Raw genomic sequence first — 19,130 nt, forward strand, 5'->3', positions numbered from 1 at the left:
GCCCCAGGCCACAATTTTCTGTTCTCACAGTGGAGCTGGGTCGGGAGACCAGGTTTACTGCCCTCCTACCTTCACCTCATTATTCTGCTTCACCTGACGAAGTCAGGATTTAAGGGCATTGCATTCAGGATCAGACTAGGGGAGGCTGTGGCCTAAATACCCTAGAAATATGGATTTCAAAATGATAGTTATTGCCTCAGTATTTTAACATTACTGACAAATAATACAAGGTACCCACTAATTTGTCCATTCAGACAAATGCTTTTTACTTTCCATATATTCCGTGACAGACTTACAGACCTGAATGCTTGAATTTACATAGCTGTGAAGAGCATAAATCCTATTTTGTATTCTTCAGATGCCTCAAGAGTCACCATCTCAAACTATGGTACGAATATTGACAGCTTGGCTAAGAGGGAAGAAAGGAAAAGTGGCTAGCAACAATCCTCTAGAGAATAAGAAGACAGTACGATATTTTGGACAGCATTATAAACCCCGGCAAGGCTTTGGTGAAAACAGGAAGCTGTTGATGGGAAGAAGTTAGTGTTGGATATGGATTTGAATCCGTGTTCTGCCACTTAGTAGCTTTGTCATGATGTACAATAAGTCTCTGGATCCCAGTGTCTGAGTATCGTTATCTGAGAGTAGAGGCTGTGAGGCAGCTTCATAGATTGGGCGAGAAGTCGGGGTGCTCCAGCCGAGCAGCCAGGTGTCATAAATCCGCAGTCATGTCCAGGCTCCAGCACTTCTGGACTGTGTGATACCTAACCTCCCCGTGCATCTGGAACAGGGGGATAATACTAATACCTGCCTTGTAGGGTTGTTAGAATCACATGAGTTTTAATACACGTAAACTCCTTAGAACAGTGAGTGGCTCAAGGTGAATTCCCTATTAGAAGTTAGTTATTTTTAAGTGAGTTAAGGTAGGGAAGTGCCTGGTGCCTCTGTTAAGTGCTCAACATGTTATTTTCTTTTTCTTCTATATAGATTTGTTAAGATTAAGGCTAATGAAAGGCATTTAAAAATCACTAGCATATAATGTTTTCGTATTTTATCAGATTTCATTCATGTAGTTATTGGCCCCTTACACCTTAGATATTTATTTTTTTAAAATGTGATCTTTTTGTACTGTTAATCACTTAAAATACTGTGTTATATCATGTCTAGGAAATTCATTATAAGCCTTTCGAAGAGAGAAGGCTTTGTGATAAAAGCCAGCTGCCCAGACATTTCCACCCTCCTCACCCATCCCCCAGCAGCCTGCAGAAGCAGCGTGTTGGCAGAGATCCAGATTTCCTAAGTGATGGGATTGTTCCAGGGGCCAGGAATGAGAGGAATCTGCCCAGATTGGAGATGGCTTTGGCTACTTTGCTTGCTTCATATTCGTAGTCTCCTTCCCAAACTGACCCAGCACCATTTTCCAGTGTTGGGGATATTGTTTTAACACCGCTGTGTGTGTGGAGGTCTTCGTATTAAAGGAAATGATTTTTGAATCTATTGTTTAATTCCATGGAAGTTTTTCTGTTTTTCTCTGTACCCTGGAAGATGAGCTGTGAGTTGAGCTGTGAGTTCATTTTAATTTATACTTCCCTCCCTCCAAATCAATATGGTCCGCCTCTGGCTGTTTTCCAAGTGTAGCACCTTTCTTGATCTGACTCAAGTGCTAAGACTGTGGTTTCACCTTCCCCATTTTATAGCGCGTTGGGAAGGCTTAGTTATCTGACTGGCTTAGGCCAGGAAATTATTGGCTATTGTCAGTGGAATTTGTTTATCTTTTCCACTCCTCTGCATTCCTAGTCTCTGAGAGAAGTCATCATCACTACGATTGCACTTCAGTGCACTTCAATTTCTACAACTCCTCTCCTTTGTCTATTTTTATTAAACACTTGATATTTCTCTCTTTTTGGATACAAATTCGTACTCCCTCCCCCCCATGCAGACATTTCAGAAAGGGGTCCGTTTATCAGCGTTTGTTAAAAAAAATCTGAACACCTCTTCCGGCGCCTTTGTATTTGGTTGCTGCCTAAGTACATGTTTTCTTCAGGTATCCTCTAAGGTTTAGGATATAACTGTCTACATAATTTTTTTTAAGTTATGGTTGATGCATGTATCATTCTAATGAGCTTCTAGACTAGCACTGTCCAACAGAACTAATGCAAGTCACATACAATTAAAAGTTTTGTAGTAGTCATATTACAGAAGTAAAAGAAATCGGTTATTTTAATTTTAGTATGTATGATTTAGCCCAACATATCAAAATATTATAATTTGGGCATGTAATCAGTATAAAATTATTGATATATTTTATAATTTTTTGTACTAAGTTTGCAAAATCTATTTGTATATTTTATACTTACAGCTTATCTGTTTGGAGTAACCACATTCATGTGGTCAGTAGCCATATGTGGCCATATGTCATATGTCACCACGGATCTATACTGAAACTTTTCTTATGTCTCAGAGGGGCATTGCATTGTACTGGCAGTTATTTCCCCATCACAGTGGCTTAGAAAACAGGCATGAATCTGTACCTCATGTCTTTGCCCATAATTAACATGTATCTAGAGAGATTTCCTTTGTTAGAAAAGCTATTGTGGGATGAAATATCGTAAAACATGAGTTCAAAGCAGCATGTGTCAAGTCCTCTAAACAGCGGGCTGACTTACTGACTGGTAGTGATAAAAATTGCTCTGTCTCATGGCAGTACTTAGCACTCAGAACAAGACTCAGCGTTTAGCACAGTCCCTGGATGCATTCTCTCACCTAGAAGCTGTGGCACTCAGTTTTATGCTGCTCAAGGCTACTGCAAAGCTGGGAATGTTGTTTGTGATTGACACTTCACTGTCTTTCTGTGCTCCTCATCCCCCATGACTTTTCAAGGTCATGAGGTTTAAAGGGTGAAAGGTGATTGATGTTTAGGATGCTGGCTCATATGCTTGATGCTTCATCTTGTGTCCTCATTTTTCCAGGACCCGTCAATTAGCTTCTTTGAGAAAATGGTTATTGAGTGTTAAAGACCATTACTGAGTCTGAAATGTAGATGGTTATGGCTGAATTTCAGCCATTAGGAAGGTCAGTATAATCTATTCTGGTACAGTGTTTCTCAAACTTCAGTGTGGGTGAGAATCACCTGGGGATCTTATTAAAGTGGGATTTTGATGCATAGGAATGAAGTGGGGCCTGTGACTTTGCATTTTTCAAAAATTCTCAGGTGATTCTGATGCTGCTGGTCCACAGACCACACTTGAGTCGTAATGATCTTATATTATGGTAACAAAAATGCCAATCTTTGATAAGTTTTTATCAAACTTCAGCAAAAGAGAAAAATCATAATGTAGTAAAGTGAGATTTTCCACCGCTTTTATGTTTTTATAAATTCAAAAATAATTTCTTTCCTTCTTGTTACCATGGTGATTGTAAATGGTAGTTATCATTAAAAAAAAACTTTCATTGCAAAATTAAAACACTGACAAACCTATTTATGTCTCCAAGCTAATTAAAGAAACAATATTACTGATCCACAAACTACTAAAGTCTGATGCTACCCCACCACCTAAATTATCAGTTTATAATTTTCTTTTATAGCACTCGCAGTATTTTGTATTGATAGAATTACTTGGATAGTTGTTTAATGCCACTTTCCCCACTGTGCTCTAAGCCGTATATTTCTCCCTACTGCCTAGCACTGTGTCTGATACCCTGTTAGGCCCCAGTCAGTGGTTTTGGGAAAGTCTTATTCAGTGGGTCTTAGTGAGAGTGGTACTGCCCCTCCTCAGGGAGTGTTTTGGAAACTGGTGGGAACTAACTTTGCTTGTCCAAAATAATGGAATGTGCTACTGGTGTTTCATGGGTGGAGGATCAGAGGATTCTGGAGAGTATACAAAAAACAGCCATCCAGTGAAAGCTTATTCTATGCATTCTGCATAATTTTAGAATGTCCCTATTGGAGATTCAGTTGATGAAAAACCTAACCCTGTGCAACATATGAAACAAAACCTTTTTGGGGGCCCACTTTTAATATATTCTGAAAATTTCGGGAATGTAATTGCTAAGTATGTCAGAAGTTGTGCTTGATTTTTTGGTGCTATCCCATGGACAGGTCCACCATTTTGACAAATCCCATCACCAGTAGCAGTGCTGTTTCTGGTATTTAAATTGTACCAGTACACATTTGTGGGTAGTGTGATAATATGGATATACATACACGTACACACATACATATTCAGCCCTTATTTTAAAATGTCCTTTACAGAATATTGAAAATATTCAGATGAATGTCTTTTTTTTAAAAAATTTTAACTTGTTTTATTTTTTATTTTTTAAAATTTACATCCAAATTAGTTAGCATATAGTGCAACAATAATTTCAGGAGTAGATTCCTTAGTGCCCCTTACCCATTTAGCCCGTTCCCCCCTCCCACAACCCCTCCTGTAACCCTCAGTTTGTTCTCCATATTTGAGTCTCTTCTGTTTTGTCCCCCTCCCTGTTTTTATGATTTTTGTTTCCCTTCCCTTATGTTCATCTGTTTTGTCTCTTGAAGTCCTCATATGTGTGAAGTCATATGATTTTTGTCTTTCTCTGACTAATTTCACTTAGTATAATACCCTCCAGTTCCATCCACGTAGTTGCAAATGGCAAGATTTCATTCTTCTTGATTGCTGAGTAATACTCCATTGTGTATGTATACCACATCTTCTTTATCCATTCATCCATCGATGGACATTTGGGCTCTTTCCATACTTTGGCTATTGTTGATAGTGCTGCTATAAACATGGGGGTGCATGTGTCCCTTCAAAACAGCACACCTGTATCCCATGGATAAATGCCTAGTAGTGCAGTTGCTGGGTTGCAGGGTAGTTCTATTTTTAGTTTTTTGAGGAACCTCCATACTGTTTTCCAGAGTGGCTGCACCAGCTTGCATTCCCACAGATGAATGTCTTTTAAAATCAAATTTAATCATTAAAAATGGTTGCAGGCATCCTACTACTTCATTAAATTATTTATTGTAGTTATGTTTGTTTACATATTCAAGTATATATACATGTGCATACATATAGTTTACACACTTGAATGACAGTGAAAATTACTCCCCTTTATATTACAATTTTCTGTCTATGTGTGTAATCACTATCTCTGGATTTCAAACGTTTGCTGTCAAAGGGTGGCACTGATCTGATAGAGCTGAAAACCCCTGTCCTTATGGAGCATCATGGAATCCAGCATTCTTGCATTCTGGCTTCGGCTGATTTCTCCAAACCACTCATTTAATGTCTCTGAATTCGCTGGGTGATGTACATCATACAAGTTGTCATGTTTCGTGAATGACAGAATGCGCGGTGAAATGCCCTAGCTGACTTGGTAATTGTCTGTCCAGAACCCTTGCGAAAGGCAGACTGCTCACCTGAGAGCCACCGTTGCGGTTCCCTTGCATTTTCAGTCTGGGAAGACAGACCCTCATGGAGGAAGGGATTTGCCAAATGCTGTCATGTGATAGGATATGGGGAGTGCTGGTAGTGGTAGTGGGGATGTTTTAATGAGTTAAAGTTCAAGTTTGTTGAGTGAATAAAAGTGGATTATGTTTTAGCTTTCCAAGAAGAATTTCAGATACTTAGACCAGGGGCCATTATTTTGAGAGTTTTTGGACACTTACATATTTGTCTGTTAGAGAGTGATTAACAGTAAAACCCATTGAGCACCTGGGTGGCCCAGTCGATTAAGCATACAACTTCAGATCAGGTCATGATCTCTCGGTTTGTGAGTTCAAGCCCTGTGTCAGGCTGTGTGCTGACAGCTTAGAGCCTGGAGCCTGCTTTGGATTTTGTGTCTCCCTCCCTCTCTGCTCCTCCCCCGCTTATGTATGCATGCACTCTTTCTCTCTCTCAAAAATAAGTAAATAAACATTAAAAAAAAACCATTAAGGCCCACAAACTGGGGAGATTGTGTGTCTTTCTCAGCAGTTGGCTTGGGTGGGCTATGAGGCACAAAGGCTGCAGGGGAGCACACAGTGTATACGTGGTGCCAGGAAAGGCTCCTGGGACTTAGTTGGAGAAAGATGGCGGTACGTTCCACAGCAGAAAGCCCCTTCGAACACAAATAATTCCAGTTGGCTTAGCTGGCTAGAATGTTCCTCATTAATTGGAACTAGAAAGATATAGGAGGCTGGCTCAAGGGTAATTGGCACTAGAAAAAGTTCACTAAAGGTGAATCCTTTTAAGATGGATTCATATCTCATAGGTATTGAGGGTTTAATTGGAATTTGGTCTTACAGAAAACAAACTAATAATCATGAAAATAAAGTTTGTTCCTGGGTTTTATTTGCAACTATGTGCTACTTTTTAGAAAAAAATAAAGTGTTTTTTTTTGATATTCTGAAATTTTATGATAAGACATACATTGCCCCTTGTTTAAGCATGATTATAAAGAAGATCCTTTGTATTTATTTTTCCAAGAGACTTAAAAAATTTGTAAATCATTTCATTCTCTTTGAAAGCATAAATGAAATTATAGATTGTTTACATCTTTAATTGTTAATTATAAAGAGGATCCTGAGATCCTCATTTTCTGTGGTCTTGTATGTGAAAAGCAGTTTTCCAAAAATCACTTTCACTATTCTCATAAAATATTGTCTGTTTTGCAAGATTTGTAGCTGATTTGTTTGAATTTTCATGCCACTGACAGGAGAGCAGATAGGGAGGAATATTTGACTATAGAACTGATTGTATAAGTCATTGGTTCCCCAGAGAATATTTTTGAATTCTGACGACCTAAGTTTGGGGATAAATATTTGGGTCACAAGTCCCTTGGTAACTCTCAGATTCTTTGTGTATTTTGTGATGCCAGTTTGGTGTTAGAATCAAGGGCTGAAGTGTGTTTTTCCTCCATATGTCTATCACAGAGTCTTATTCAAGGTAGGTTTTTAATAAATGCTGTTGAATGGAATTGTTGAGTTTATAGTCTTCCATGATTGCATATTTGCAAAGTTTTTCCATGTTGCCCAAGGTTGTTGTAACATCTTTTTTTTCAACGTTTATTTATTTTTGGGACAGAGAGAGACAGAGCATGAACGGGGGAGGGGCAGAGAGAGAGGGAGACACAGAATCGGAAACAGGCTCCAGGCTCTGAGCCATGAGCCCAGAGCCTGACGCAGGGCTCGAACTCACGGACCGCGAGATCGTGACCTGGCTGAAGTCGGACGCTTAACCGATTGCGCCACCCAGGCGCCCCTACATCTTTTTTATTGTATACTTCATAAGGTAACATTTTCATCTAAAATTTGGATCATAACTATTAAACATTTGCTTCAAAGAGAACACTTTATTCTTTGAAATTAATAATAATTACACACACACACACACACACACACACACACTGGATAGCATCTGTGCAGGGATCTTTCCCCTCAATGTTATGAGCGATTCTGAATCAAGACCACAGAGAGAAGCCTTGTAAATTATGAATATTCTGAAAACAATTAGGCATATTCTCCTGCTACAAAGATAACACCGGAGTTAATGGAAGCACCATAATATGCCTAGGGGGAGATGTCATCAAGGCAAACATGTAGTTTGTCAAAGTGACATTTAGATGAGTATAAGCAGTATTAACCCAGGCATAAGCTCTTGTCAAATTTAAGTATGATTTTAAAAGTAGCTATTTTAGGTTTATTTGTATATTGTTGTCTAGTGTAGCAAGTGACTTGAAGCCATCAAACTTTTAGGGTAAAAGAAAATGACATGAATTTAATACACAGTTAGATCTCTTCTTATGAACTGCTGAACACAAACCTTTTTTGTTATTTGAAATGTCTCGACTACTGCTTTGACCCATCCTATTTTATTATGAGATATTGGAGAAAGTAAGTTGCTTTCTCCACCCAAGATAACACTTCTGTCTTGTTTAGATAGAGGTGTTATCAAAGAGAGACTTTAGGGGCGCCTGGGTGGCCCAGTTGGTTGAGCGTCTGACTTCAGCTCAGGTCATGATCTCGTGGTCTGTGAGTTCGAGCCCCGTGTGGAGCTCTGTGCTGACAGCTCGGAGCCTGGAGCCTGCTTCGGATTCTGTCTCCCTCTCTCTCTGCCCCTCCCCCACTCATGCTCTGTCTCTCTCTCTCTGTCAAAAATAAATAAACCTTAAAAAATTTTTTTAAAGAGAGACTTTGTGTCCTAAAACAAATATTCATTATACATAATCATTTCAGGGAGTATAAGACCCTCTAATGCAGCTATCTTCCAATTGGGGAACATGTACACTTGGGCGAGTGCAAAGAGACTTTCCAAGAGATAGGTAGTCTAGATAGTTTTAAGAGAATCTCTTTTCAGGTCCTTAACTTTTGAGGTATTCTTTCTGAAAATTCATCTCCCTGAAAACACACCTACATCTGGGCATCATGCAGACTCTCCTTTCCCATGTTCCCTTCTACCACAGACTTTTCCTGTTTTACAAAAAAAACCCATTCTCCTCCATCTGTAACCTCGCTGTGGCATATTGGCCCCAGGTTTCCAAAGCCCTGATCATCAAATGAAGGATGGACCATTTTATAGTTTTGAGCCAGACGAATCTTAAGGCCTCTTAACCATCCCTTACGCCATCCATCCTATTAAGCAATGCATTGCCAAATACATGTATTCCTTCTGATTAACAACTGTTTGTCACAGTAAACATCATATGTATTGTATCCATATTAATAATTATCATAATTTATAATAAAAATAGAAAAATTAAAAAAATAGAAAAAGAATTATATTAACTGAATCCAGAAGAAAAATATTAAAGCTTAGAGTTATGTTTTCACAGGAAGTCAAAGGCATTTAAAAATTCTGAAATATGTATGAAACTTCTTGTTGCAGAGAAATGTGTAGAGTATTCATAAATCAATAAAAGACTTCCAAGCATAAATATATTAGGATGAAGTTCTGAGGGAAAAGAGGAATGAAATACAATTTCAAGGGGAAAAAGGAGTGGTGTAAATTTTCTTAGTACTTGTTCATGTATGTTTTATATGGATTATGGTAAGAATGAAATCTCCATGGTATTTAGGCTTCTCTGGACACATTTAAAAGAATAATGTTAAGAAATTGAAAAGACGGCCCACAGAACGGGTGAACATTTTTATGCATTGTATATCTTATAAGGGACTAGTATCCAGATTGTATGAAGAAGTACTACATCTCAATAATAAAAAGACAATCCAATTAAAAATTGACAAAGGATCTGAGTAGACATTTCTCCAAAGAAGATATGCAGATGACCAATAAACATATGAAAAGATGCTCAGCATCATTAGCTATCAGAGAATTGCAAGTCAAGCAACGTGGATGGAACTGGAGAGTGTGATGCTAAGTGAAATAAGCCATACAGAGAAAGACAGATACCATATGGTTTCACTCTTATGTGGATCCTGAGAAACTTAACAGGAACCCATGGGGGAGGGGAAGGTAAAAAAAAAAAAAAAAGGACGTTAGAGTGGGAGAGAGCCAAAGCATAAGAGACTGTTAAAAACTGAGAACAAACTGAGGGTTGATGGGGGGTGGGAGGGAGGGGCGGGTGGGTGATGGGTATTGAGGAGGGCACCTTTTGGGATGAGCACTGGGTGTTGTATGGAAACCAATTTGTCAATAAACTTCATATAAAAAAAAAAAAAGAAAGGCAATTAAAAAAAAAAAAACACAGTAAGTACTACCTCATACCTACTCAGATGACTAGAATAAAAAAGACAATGACAAGTTTTGGTGAGGATTTGTATGGTGCAGCTGCTTTGGAAAATAGTCTGTAGTTCCTCAAATAGTTAAACATAGAGTTATGATTTGATCCAGTAATTCTACCTCTAAGTATATACCCAAGAGAAATAAGAACATGTCCACACAAAAGCTTCTTTATATAAATGTTCAGAGCAGCATTATTCATAATAGCCGCAAAGTGAGAACAGTTCACATGTCCATCAACTGGTGAACTGATAAGTAAAATGTAGTATATTATTAGTTAATAAAAAGAAATGAAATACTGATAGGTGAAATGACGTGAATAAACCTTGATAACACTATGCTAATCACATACACTAGTCACAGGGGAGTACATATTGTATGATTCCGTTCAAAAGCATGTCCAAAATAGGCAACTCTGTGGAGACAGGAAGTAGATTGATGGTTGCGAAGGGCTGGGTGGGAGGGCCATGAGAGGATTGGGGACTGACAACCATGAAATGTGAGCTTTCTTTTTGTGGTAATGAAAATGCTCAAAATTGATTGTGTTGATGTTTGCACAACTTTGTGAATATACTAAAAACCACTGAACCATATACTTTAAATGGGTAAATTGTATGAATGTGAATTGCACTTCACTAGAACTGTTTAAAGAAATAATGTAATAATTTTATTTTTAAAATGTCCATGTTTGCAATATGGCAGAAGTGACATATGTACTTTGCACCATTTAAATAAATTAATGATGAAGTGTTCCAAATGTAACCTTAAAAAGTGAAAAAAAAAATAGTGCACCAAATTTCTGTAGTCCTAAAGTATCAGTTCTTTGGTTGTATAATATTTCACTGAGTTAATGCATGATACTTTGCTCATTCTCTTCCTATTTAAGGACTTTCTTATATTTTGATATTTTAAATAATGAAAGTTTCTGTGACACTTTAGTAGTTTATTTTTTTTCTTTTGGCTGTTTCCTTTGGAAAATAATCTTAGCTGACTCTCTGGAATGAATAGATTGTTGAGATTTTAATAGGTATTGCCATGTCACTTTTCTGAAAGATTGAAGCATTTTTTGTCATTTAAGATAAAATTTTACCCTTGTGCTAAATATGTAATGTTCCTTATTGTAGGAAAAGTTTCTTTACATTATATTTCTTTGACTAAGCTGTTTTGAAACCTGTGTTTGTTTCCTATTATTACCTCATGAATGATAAGCATTTTATTTATTCAGAGCGCATTTTCTGAATACCCACTCTGTGTCAGGACTTGGGCTAGTTACTGGAGATACAAAGATGAAAAAGACTGATTATTTAGCCTGTGCATTCCAGAAAATTTTGTCTCTCAGGGGGAGATAATTACAGTAGGTAAAATGAGGGCTTCAATCACAGTATAAAAAGGTGTTTGAGGAGGAACCTGGGAGATGGGCCAGTGTAGGAGGGGAGGTGGTATATGTGTGCAGCTTGGAAGGTGAACCATCCTTTGCTTGGAGGAGAGATGAGGGACAGAGAGAGGGCATTCTGAATGGGGTGAGCAAAAAGTCTCCAGAAGTTCCCTGGTCAGCTCCTTTGCATTTCCTGTTTATTCACTAGTACATGCAGTTGTTGTTGATTTTAAATATGCTTCCACTCTTTGTATTCTATCAAATATTAACATAAGTGTTAATTTTTGTAATGTTTAAGACAAACACTTTATTTTAGTCTGTTCTTTGACTTTATAAATTTTAGTTGCTTTTCATCTTTTACATTCTCATCACATAGGATTATGATTACTTGTTTTGATGTGCGCCATATGGAAATTTCTTAATTCATAAAGTTATAGATTTGGCTGATCTAACAGTAGCCAAATCTTGTTTCTGAAAGTGGTTTTCCACCGTGTGATGAGAAGAGTTGTGAAATATATGTGGAGCCCATATTTCCCACACCTATGCTCTTTTTTTTTTTTTTGTCGGACCCCTTTATGATGATACAGCCTGGTATTCTGATGCCTGAGTTAGGAAACCAGGAAATCGTATCCCTTTTCTTTCCCATCTTCTCAAAGTAAAGTGGCTTAATTTATTTGACCCAGAACCAAACCAACAATATTATGCTCCATGGATCTCTGGTGCCAGTAAAGGGACAAATGTGTTCACATCTCAACAGCTTGAGATTTTTATTCTTTCAGCAATAGAGTTGATACTAAGAAGTGAGAAGACTGGAACTCAAATGGGAATGGACTTGCTATGGACTGAATTATGGTCCCCCCCAAACTCCTGTGCTGAAGCCTTAATCCTCAATGTGACTGTATTTGGAGATAGGGCCTTTATGGAAGTAAAGTTAAATGAGGCAAAAAGGGGGGCTCTGCTCGGATAGGGTTAGTGTTATTGTTGGACGACACGCTGGACAGCTTTCTCTCTCTCTCTCTCTCTCTCTCTCTCTCTCTCTCTCTCTCTCTCTCCCCCCCCCACCTCTCTCCCTCCCTCCAATGTGAGGACACAGTGAGAAGGTGGTGGTCATCTGCAAGCCAAGAAGGGAGTCCTCACTGGAAACTGAACCTTGCCAGAGTTTGGTCTTGGACTTCCCAGCCTCCAGAACTGTTGTTTAAGTCGCCCATGGTTTTGTTGTGACAGTCTGGGCAGTCTAAGACAGGCATAATGATAATACAGCAATTATTGACTGCTTAATATATATCAATTTTGGGTTTCTTTTCTTCGAAGTGTGAGTTAAGTCATATCTTTATTTCCATTTTACAAGTAAGGAATCTGATGAATTAAGTAACTTGCCTCAGGTTTCAGTGCTGGGAAGGGAGTCTATAAATCCCTGTTGAGCTTATGTCCAATTTGAGGCAACAGCTCTATGTAGTTCATTTACAAATTGTAATGGGGATAAAGACCCAACAGTAACCATATGTGTAGATTACAAAGTGTTTTTCTGCTCAAATAAGCTTGGCAAACTTATATCCTCTTCTTGGTGGTTGCACATTTAATACTTAAGTTTCAGAAATCCTTCAGTGAAGAAACTTGTTTAACTTTACCTTCATGTTTCTCAAATCATTTCCCAGGGACAACCCAAGTGATTTGTCATGGAACATCATTTCTTGGACACCCATTTGGGCAGTACAGCCCAGAGGTTATCACATTCCTGCAGTGGCCACCAAAGGCCAGTTTAATTTATAATTTATACTTAAACATTCAACGAGCATGGATTGATGCTTATTATAATTTATTGAATTAAAAAATGTAATGAGACTATATGTTCATGTTATTTCAAAACATTCTGTTCATTTAGCTTTTACTTTTGCTAAAGGTTAGACAAAAAAAAAAACCAAGGTAGATAGTTACGAACTTTAGACTTCTTACCTCTAAGAAAGTAGATGCCTTTGTCAAAATGAGCTCCTTTGATTTTAGTGAGCACCTGCCCTGTGGCAGGCATTTTATAGGAAAGGATGAGTGTCCCAGTCTCAGAATTTACATTATATAGACTTGTGGAGATTAGGGGTTACATGTGTCCTTTTCAACATGTTTATATTTGTCTGTACAAATTATGATAGTGGGAAGGTTTTCTAAATATTATTACTTTGGACACTTGGCCTTTTCTTAAGCAACTCCTCAGTTTTTTCAGGCCATTAGTGTTTTGACTGTGGAAACTAACTTTGGGCCTGTCTTTGATTTACAATGTATCAGTCTATAAATAAAACTCATTTTTAATTATTAAAAAAAATTCCCTTTTTAACAACCTTAAAATGATTTAAAAGCTCCAAAAGAAACTGGTTAGACTGGTTCTGCAGCCCACCTCCTCCCCTTTTTTTCTGTAACTCAAAAGGAGTTCTAAAATTCTAGACATTTGCCAGGTGTGAGTTGAGAAAGAATCTCAACATCTGGGAGAAGGTGTTGGTAAGGTTGTTTAGGGGGTTTTCTATCGAGTCTCATGATAGCATTGCTTAAATAATTTATTAGGAAAATTCTGGGTATTTTCCTCCTTTTTAAATAGGTTATAACACATTTGATGTCACTTAAATGAATGTTTTTTTTTTAATTTTTTTTCAACGCTTTTTATTTATTTTTGGGACAGAGAGAGACAGAGCATGAACGGGGGAGGGGCAGAGAGAGAGGGAGACACAGAATCGGAAACAGGCTCCAGGCTCTGAGCCATCAGCCCAGAGCCCGACGCGGGGCTCGAACTCACAGACCGCGAGATCGTGACCTGGCTGAAGTCGGACGCTTAACCGACTGTGCCACCCAGGCGCCCCTTAAATGAATGTTTTTTAAACAGCTATAATTTATTTGTAGTTAGATGAACGAAAGTGCCCTCACCTGTTAGCAAATACAAGCCTATTTTAAGACATAAAGTTCTCATCTTTAACGTATTTGCCAGAAAAGAAAAGGAATGTACTTTTTGGAAGCATGTTGTCCTACATCGGTTTCCCGTCTATGTCACACACACAGAATAATTAACAGCTACTTACTAGACTTCTTTTAAGCAGATCACTGGTCTGGGAAGTGGTCACTTAGTCTCAGAAAGGGTTTGGTCAATGGAGAAGAAAATCACATCTGACATTTATGGGTAGAGGCAGTAGGCAGGAGCAGCCAGCTTTTTGACAGCAGTTATGTGCTCTGGATGACTCCCACCGGTTAGTAAGATGAATGCTGACTTCTTTTTATTTCTTTAACCTTGCCACTCTTTGCCTAAACATTCAAAGAAAGGCAATTCTATCACAGTTCATGAGTCACAAAGCTTACAGCAGGAGGATGTTCATCTTGGGGATGCCTCCAGTCCTTGAGTTAGTGGTTTGCATTAAGATGGCAAAAGAGCTTTCATTCTCTAATTAGTGGGAGGCACACTTGACAGTGTGAAGGACCTTTTTCTCCTGGAGATGATTTTTAACGGTTGAATGTGCATGTTGAGTGTTTTAAGCCCAAAGGCAGACTCTGGCTACTTTGGACTGCATTATAAAATTAGTTGAAAATAACTATAACTTAAACCTTTTATTCTTTTCTTCTCTCTCCACCCCCCGCTGCCCCCCCTCCCCGCCCAAGCTCTTCCCCTTACTTAAAAAAAAAAAAAAAGGAATATATGCATGCAGTACAAAAGAGAATAACAGTAGCATGTTTTTCTCCTCCCAGGTCCCTAGTACTCCTCCCTAGAGGCATCTGTGAACAGCATTTTTAAAACTCCTTTCTGACATTTTCTATGTTTATATGCCCCTCGTTATTTTTATGCAGTTGGGACATATTTTGTTTTTCTCCCTAACAGTTTCTTTTGAGGGAGTTTCATATTTGCCCATATGTAGATCCAACTAATTCTGTTTATAAGTTGCACGCTCTTTATTGTAATGCTGCACTACAATTTATTTACCCATTTTTAAAATTGATGAACATTTAGGCCACTTAGAGAATTTTATCCTTACAAACAGAGGTGACTGGATAGTTTTGTTCACACCTGGGAGTGCCGAGTCACATAGGCTATGGACAGTTAAAGGTATAATATATTTTGCCAGGTTACCTTTCAAAGAGCATATGCCCTGATCCACACTCTCACCTATCATGTCTGTGTCTCTATTCTTTGCCCTGATGTGTTTCCTGAAACTTGCAGATTTTTTCAGCCTGGCCCATGAAAATTAATGCTTTCCTGGTTTTTTTAAATCTGCATTACTTTAATTACTAGTTAGGTTGAGCATCTTAAGTTTATGAACTATTCTCTCTCTCTTTTTTTCTTTTTTTCTGTGAATTCCAGGCTACTTTCAATACTTAGCTATACTTGATGATAATTGCTGCATGGTTTGGTTGGGGTTGGGGACACACAGAGACTTGTGTTATTAGAGACCTTGGAGGTCATACAGTCCCACCTTCCAATTGGTGTAATTTTTTTTTTTTTTTTTTTTTTGTAATCTTTGATCATCTGCTTGAATGCTTCCAGTATTAGGGGGCTTAAAACCTCATGGGCATCTAATTCCTCTGTTGGCTTTGGTTGACAGAAAATTCAAGATATTCCACTACAAAAGAGTAGTGGAATAGATAGAGAGGGTGGGAGCAGCTGGACTCTTTAAATAAACCACATTAATGAGGCTGGAAGATTCCTTTAGGCCCAATGAGGGGACCAGGAGCAAGGCATGTTAAGTGAATCTTGTCCATCTGACTAAGGAATGAGAGAACATAACCAAGGAGGGCTTTTTGAGGGGATGTTTGTTATTGCTGTACAATAAGTTATCTGTAAATATATGCCTTAAAACAACAATAAACATCTGTTAATTAAGGTTTAATTAGAGTAAATTAGAGTTTCTTTTGGTCAGGAATTTGGAGCAGCCTAGCTGGGTGGTTCTGGCTGTGGGTGTCTTGGAGGTTATAGTCAAGATGTTGCTGGGAGCTGCAGTCATCTGAAGGCTGGACTGGCCTGGTGTGCTTGCACCATGGCTTGCTCACATGGCTGATGGCAGAAGGCCTCGGTTCATGGCCACATGAACATCTGTGTAGAGCTACAGAGAATGTCTTCAAATTCTGGCAGCCCGCTTCTCCCAGGGTGCGTAATGGAAGAGAAAGCAAGATGGCATCTGTAGTGTCTTTTATGACCTCAGAAGTCACACATGGTCATTTCTGCAATATCCTGTCAGTTACACAGGTCAGCCCTATTTAGCATGGGAGGGGACTACACAAGAGTGTGACTCATAGGCGGCAGGGATCATTGGGTGCTTTCTTGGAGAGCGACTACCCTCTAGCCCCCAAAGATTCACATCTCTCTTACCTGCAAAACAAAATACGCTTCTCTCAGGGGCCCCAAATCTCATTACAATATAGAAGCCAGTTCTTTGTGTCAGAGAATTAAGAGATATTTAAACAGATTTTGGATATGCTAAGAATTTATTAAGAATTTTTCTTTGTTGGAAGAAATTGTTGTATTTGGGCGGTGTTCTCAATTAAAACAGTATTTCTGTATGAAAATTCTGGCCGAAATAAATAGGAAATAGATTTATAATCCTGACAGAGGAATGGAGTTCTAGTGAAATATTTCAACTTGTTCTTAGTCACAAAACCTTCATGACATTAACACTCAGAAATCAGAGTTAGGTTCTTGGAAAACACATATTGGAGAGCTCTCAGATTGAGGAACTTGAAACCAAATAGGGAAAATATAGATATCAAATTGTGCTGGCTATTTATTTGTGTCTTCAGCGTCAAGCCCACCATTTTCTACTTTGTTTTGTAAGGCTGGGTCTGAAGCTCTGTGAAATCCACTTCCCAGATTTCCCTTTGCCAGCTGGATTCCTGTTGGTTTCTGGCAGTAGGAGACACTGGTTGGAGATTGAAATGTAGGGGAGTGGGGAGGATTTTGCTGTTTTTCCTCTCCTGTCAGCAGCCTTTCTCTTGTGGCCAGCTAATAGTTTCTTTAGGATTTTTTTTTTAAGAGAGAGAGAGAGAGGAGAGAGAGAGAGAGAGAGAGAGAGACAGAAAGACGGGAAGAGAATCCCAAGCAGCCTCCATGCCCAGCACAGAGCCCAATATGGGGCTTGCTCTCACCACCCTGGGATCATGACCCGAGCTGAAACCAAGAGTCAGGCACTCAACTGATTGAGCCTCTCAGGTGCCGCTCTTAGGCATTTTTAGTATCAACTTTGCCATGGCCCCAACCGAGGTCCAAATGTCAGTTATACTGTGTCCTGTTCCCCCTTCCCTCCTTACAGTCCTTTTACCAGTTCCTACTCTGAGCACCCAGGCTCTGATAGCCCCGCATCTTCCCTTTTATTTCTTCAGTCCCAAGGTTGTAGCTGTTTCTAACAGTTACTAATATTGGGGTTATGTCTCTGTTTCTGCTTTACTCATTCTGTCTCCCAGCACCTGTGTAATCACTTTCTTCTATTAAAGGTCTGCCATTTAAAATACCTTATGTCTCAGATTTCTGTTTTCCCACTGATTGAAAGAGTTATTTGGGTTTCTGGATGTGTCATCCCTCATAATTACTGTGACTTGTTCATGGTTAAGTTTTCTTTCTTGCAAGGTCATAGCTAGAGGTCACGGTCCTTCATCTGGTTCTCTGTCCAGATGTTTAGGGCTTTTCTGATTGTTAGTGCTCATAGTTGTTAACTTCATTTTATGGATCTGTACTCATAAACAGGCCTCCAGGATCCCTACTTGCTTGTTTCGATAGTGGTCTTAGAGATGCAAGTTATCTGAGATGCCTAAGCAATTTTCTTCAATCTACTTAACAACAGTACTTTCTTCATTCATTCCCAGTACAAGGGAGTATAGCTTCTGTCGTTGGCTCTACCTGGGGCTTTCCTAAGCACCTGCATTTTGAGCCTCTGACCTCATAGACACTGCCCACTGGTGGGCGGCTGTTGGACCTGCACTTATTTTCCCTCTTCCTTTCTCTTTCCGGAGATTTTTATTCCTGCTCTGCTCTCTCCTTTCTTTCCCTTCTCCCAACTCCGCAGTTTTCTCTTTTTCTTATTATCCCCAGTGGGAATGCTTTATAGTTTGTACATATTAAAATTGGAAGCACTGGCTGAAAAGGTGTATCTGCTGAATTACTTCAATTTTATATCAGGAGGATTTCTGCATGAGGAAGCATAATTATATTAACTTATGAATCAAGTGAGCATTTTCTAGACCAGAGGAAAACAGCTAGTGATTTCATTAGTGATACTTCTGTTTTGCAGGTGAACAAATTCACTAAACCTTTATACTTTTATTAGAGGGGTTTTGTGGTTTGTTTGTTTTAGTAAACATTTATCTTGTTGCTCTGTTTACACAGCACTATATTAGGTAGGTGCATGGGGAGACAGCAAAAGAGTGAAATGACCCAGCTCTTGCCTGTCTTGAAAGACTATACTATGTACCTCGGGAGATAGAACACATACACTAAACAGCTATGGGAGCAAAATAAGTGTAAGATGATGTGATAAAAACTGTACTTAAGTGTGTGTAGTGGGGCATGTAAAAACAGGGCTTCCGGTATATAGACACTAAGCACTTGATGTTGTCTCATTTAATCCTTACAAATCTTAAGCAGTTCCTCTAGTTAGTCCTATTTGGCAAGTGGTGAATCTGAGACTTAGAAGTATGAGGATAAACACCTACAGAGAGTGAATCTGAAGGCTGTAATGGGTAGGAGTGCCTCATTGGTTCAGTTATTAAGCATCTGACTCCGGCTCAGGTAATGATCTCACAGTTCGTGGGTTTGAGTCCCACATCAGGTGAGCTCGAGCCCCTCATTGGGTGAGCCCCGCTGAGCCCTGCTTTAGGTAAAACACAAGCCCCACTTTGGGTGAGCCCTGCTTCTCTCTCTCTCTCTCTCTCTCTCTCTCTCTCTCTCTCTTTCCCTCCCTCTCTCTCTTTGCCTCTTGCTCACTTGCAACCCACCCCCCCCCCCAAATAAAGAGTATAATGGGTGGAAGTGAAAGTTGTGTGCACTTGTGTTGTGCTTGTGTGCATTTGTGTTCTAAGATATGCCAGATGCCTTCTGTTTA

General features: G+C 39.0%; 1 protein-coding gene across 3 annotated transcripts in view; it reads left to right on the forward strand.

Moving 5' to 3' along the window:
- The window catches only part of CDK14 (cyclin dependent kinase 14), a 486,541-nt gene that overhangs the window by 26,697 nt on the left and 440,714 nt on the right, over positions 1-19,130 (forward strand). Inside the window, exon 3 of one of the 3 annotated variants that reach the window (XM_047096602.1) lies at positions 359-388. The exons of 1 other annotated variant lie outside the window; for it this stretch is intronic. In XM_047096602.1, coding sequence (XP_046952558.1) covers positions 359-388 — 30 coding nt within the window. Of the gene's footprint in view, positions 1-358; positions 389-952; positions 963-19,130 lie in introns of all 3 variants that reach the window. One more of the 3 variants, XM_047096604.1, reaches the window with a different exon arrangement.

This window comes from Lynx rufus, unplaced genomic scaffold (assembly GCF_022079265.1).
Source record: "Lynx rufus isolate CCGP_SWC_20201006 ecotype Redwood Valley unplaced genomic scaffold, mLynRuf1.p SCAF_4, whole genome shotgun sequence".
Classification (NCBI taxonomy): Eukaryota; Metazoa; Chordata; class Mammalia; order Carnivora; family Felidae; genus Lynx; species Lynx rufus.